The sequence below is a fragment of the Apium graveolens genome, chromosome 10, assembly GCF_009905375.1.
Source record: "Apium graveolens cultivar Ventura chromosome 10, ASM990537v1, whole genome shotgun sequence".
Lineage (NCBI taxonomy): Eukaryota > Viridiplantae > Streptophyta > Magnoliopsida > Apiales > Apiaceae > Apium > Apium graveolens.
Window position 1 is genome coordinate 226709787 of NC_133656.1, and position 3565 is coordinate 226713351.

General features: G+C 37.2%; 1 protein-coding gene across 1 annotated transcript; it reads right to left on the bottom strand.

Annotated features, from left to right (window-relative positions):
• LOC141689995 (glucan endo-1,3-beta-glucosidase 6) lies at positions 1-3565 on the bottom strand. The gene is made up of 2 exons (XM_074494557.1): positions 2470-3565; positions 1-1286 (listed from the first exon to the last, which is right to left on the bottom strand). The coding sequence occupies exons 1-2, from the start codon at positions 2811-2813 to the stop codon at positions 170-172; spliced, it is 1461 nt and encodes a 486-aa protein (XP_074350658.1). The 5' UTR covers positions 2814-3565; the 3' UTR covers positions 1-169.

Here is a 3565-nt window from a genome sequence, read left to right on the forward strand (position 1 = left end):
TAGGAGCAAAATCTTGGCATTATATAACTTTGAAAATTATGCTAGATTTTAAAGAGTTTCAGCGTTTCATTTGAGGGATGCAAAATTTGAATATTGCAGTCTATTCACCGAATAGTCTGTCACCTACGATTCCTAAGAGTTTACAAACAGTTACAAATGTAAAGATAACTTAAAGAATTGTCAAGAGAATCACTATAGCAGCAGACAGGAAACTCCATCTCTTTTGGATACAGCCAAATGTCCTCCCAGCACCTGCATAGTATGGCTGGATCATCAATCCAAACCTGCAACTTCCAACTGATGGATCTGTTTTTGTGGTCATCGACAGGCCGGGGAATTTACAAGCAGTGTCAAGCTGATTATTCTTCTGGTAGTAACTGTTGAATGCATAGGAGACGTTCCCGCGTTCATCCAAACTCCCACATGATGTCCCGTAGCCAAGGGATGTGCAGTCAGCTAGCCCACAAGCATAGCTCACACTCTGTGCCACCTGAGGGTCATCAAGTGATGCTGATGGCTTCATCACACACCATTTGCGCTCCAAATACTGCACATTTCTTGCTGGTACCAAGACTCCTGAATTTGTTGTACCAAGGTTCAAGGCATACTTTGGTAACCCATCATAGGTGAATATTCCCCAGTGTCGTTCAAAATTCCCTGGTTGAATGCTCTTCTCATCCTCATCAATCAAACTAAACATATAGACATCAATTGGACCATTTCTCATCGGGGTTCCTTTTCCACCTGCTATATGAGACATGAACCCTTGGTTGAATCGTTGAGCTAGCATAGAATTGGCATTTCGGTCCCCGTCCGTAGGCCAACCAACTTCTCCCACTATGATCGGCATATCTGGAAAGCCATTCTTTTTTAATGCCCATACAAGCGTATCATAATTTGCATCAAACATATTGTTGTAACTTGCCCCGTTATCAATTATAGGAGACGAATTGCCATCAAAGAAAGCATATTCAATGGGGAAGTTAGAATCTGTGTAAAGGCTTATAAAAGGATATATGTTGACAGTAAATGGAGCGCCATTATCATTCAAAAATTTGACAATCTGCAACATGTAATTTTGGATTGCAGCTCTGAAATTACCGCCTGACGGGTTACTGGTCAAGCTCTCATAGACATCGGCATTTGAGGGACAAGTGACCTTCACTTGGCTGCTATGCCCGGCTTTTGTCAAGGCAATTTGGATGTTTCGCAGAGCAGGGAAGGTAGTCTGGAGGAAGCTTCCATTGTATGTTTCCAGGAAAGGTTCATTTCCAACTGCAACATACCTGTGATTGTTATAAAAAGACGAGTTGGATGAGAAAGGCTCAAAGTTACTCTAAACATCTGCAGACCCAAATATAATGAATTCCACATCATTGCACATTCATTGCTTCAGGAAGAGCAGAGAATATCATTGATAAATACTGTAGAACTTTTATTATCATTTGCAATACGAGGTACCTAGTTGACTCTGTGAAAGACACCAAATCTGTCTTGTCAAGAGAAAGATCACATTCAAAGTAGATACAGATAAGATCATACTCTTTGCTGTACAAAGGAAGTATTATTTAGGATTAACGACCTATTGCTGAATTAATAATTTACCTTACAATATCGTAACAGTAAGCAGTCAAGTAATTTTGCAGGTACAAAAGCACATTCTTATTTACAGCTTTCCTCTACCTTAATTTGACCCGGTTACCTTTTTACAAAGTGTAATAAAGAACAGTGAAGTAAGTTCCTAATGCTTTTTTTTCTGATGAAACTTGAGGTCCGTCAAGCTAGCCATCAAAAGCTATATTTTAATCTGTTACTTAGATGGTTACAATTTCCAAGAAACACACAGATATACAATTTTTGGATATATAAAAAATTACAAAGCTGTAGATGACATGAATTTTCGACAACATATTACACAGGCGGGATATAGGTTTTTCCTGGCTTGAAATGTCCACATTACTCGATGACTACGTCCAAATTTTTTGGTTCTTACTTTTACTTGCACAGTATATACTTCCGGACTTGTTCTAAACGCTAAAGGCATTATCTTTGGTATAAGGTTCTTAAGCTTCCCAAATATGGAAATGGCTAGTTTAAGAAAAAAGATGAGGTTAAAATTCATCTTCTTATTGGATTTTAATCTTCCACTGGAAAGACAAGGCAAAAACTAGAATGCATGCAATCTCAAGCTGTCCCCCTAGAAACAATCGAATAAGAATATACACAAACTATCATTGATTTCGACATGATATGCTATTAAGTATTTGCTGAAATAAATAGACATAGTGAAAAATACAAATCCAAAATTAAGCAACAGCCTTACTAGCAAACTGCTTGTACATATCGCTATAGCATAATTGTCACAAACTAGCTTCTTAAATCAACTAAAAATAACAATTAGCTAATCATATACCTATAGAGCACATAAATCTACGACAAATATAACAAACTAGATAGTCAGGGGCCAACCTGATGTTAGCACCATTACCACCCAAATGAGCAGTCACATTTTTCGACACCCATTTCTCAGCAGCCTTCGGGCTCGAAGCCAGAGTTGCTAACATCTCATTGGGAATTCCAACCATAATCTCGATGCCAGTATTCCGTAAAGCTCTCAGAGCCCCGTAATCAGCATCAAACAGTTTCACTTTCTGAATTCCATTCTCCCTCAGCATCCTAACCACCTTATCAGGTGGCAACTGGTGAGATGCTTGTGTGCCCCAATTAGCACCAATTCCATCCACAACCACAAAACTCCCAATTGACATAGATAAAACCACTAACACACAAACTAACAACACAAGATATCCCATAACTAACTGAACTTAGCTAGCTTCAAGAAAGTAATTAAAATCAAAAAGATTCAAGAACTAGATAAGTCTAAAACCAACAATTTAAACTAAAAGCACAAATCATTGTAGACTAACAAGAGAAATAACATCTAAACATAAAAGATGGTATAATTAAAAACCCTTTTGCTAATAATAAAAAGATTCTTTTTTGCTAATAAAAATGGAATAAAGTCAAATTTCAAAAAGACACACTTAATATGAATAACAGATTGAAAGGCATGAGTGTGATATGTGTATATGCAAGTGGTGAAAGGGATCTAATCTAATAGTACATGACCAAAAAGCAAACAAAATAATAATAATAATTAAAATACACTAGTTTATAAGATACTCTTCACTTTGCAGCTCAAGAAAATCAAAGATAGGAGCTTTAAAATAGTGCAAAAACAAGATTAGAGTGTAGCTAATGGAGGGTTTAATAAAGATTTGAACTTTAAGATGTGGAGATGAGGTGGAAGATAGAGTGGATTAGAAAGTGTATAGATGGAGCTAAGCAAGCTCAACAAACCACCTAAACAATTTATGTGAAGTACCCACAAGCATATAGGATAGAGATGAAACTATATACTGTAGCTGCAGAGAGAGATGAGAGAGAGATTGTTTTCTTTTGATTTGTTTAAGAGAGAGATAGAGAGAGTGTTGAGAGAGAGAGAGAGAGAACATGGGGTGGGGTGGGGTGTCTTTTGATGAAGCTATGACTCATTAATTCATGC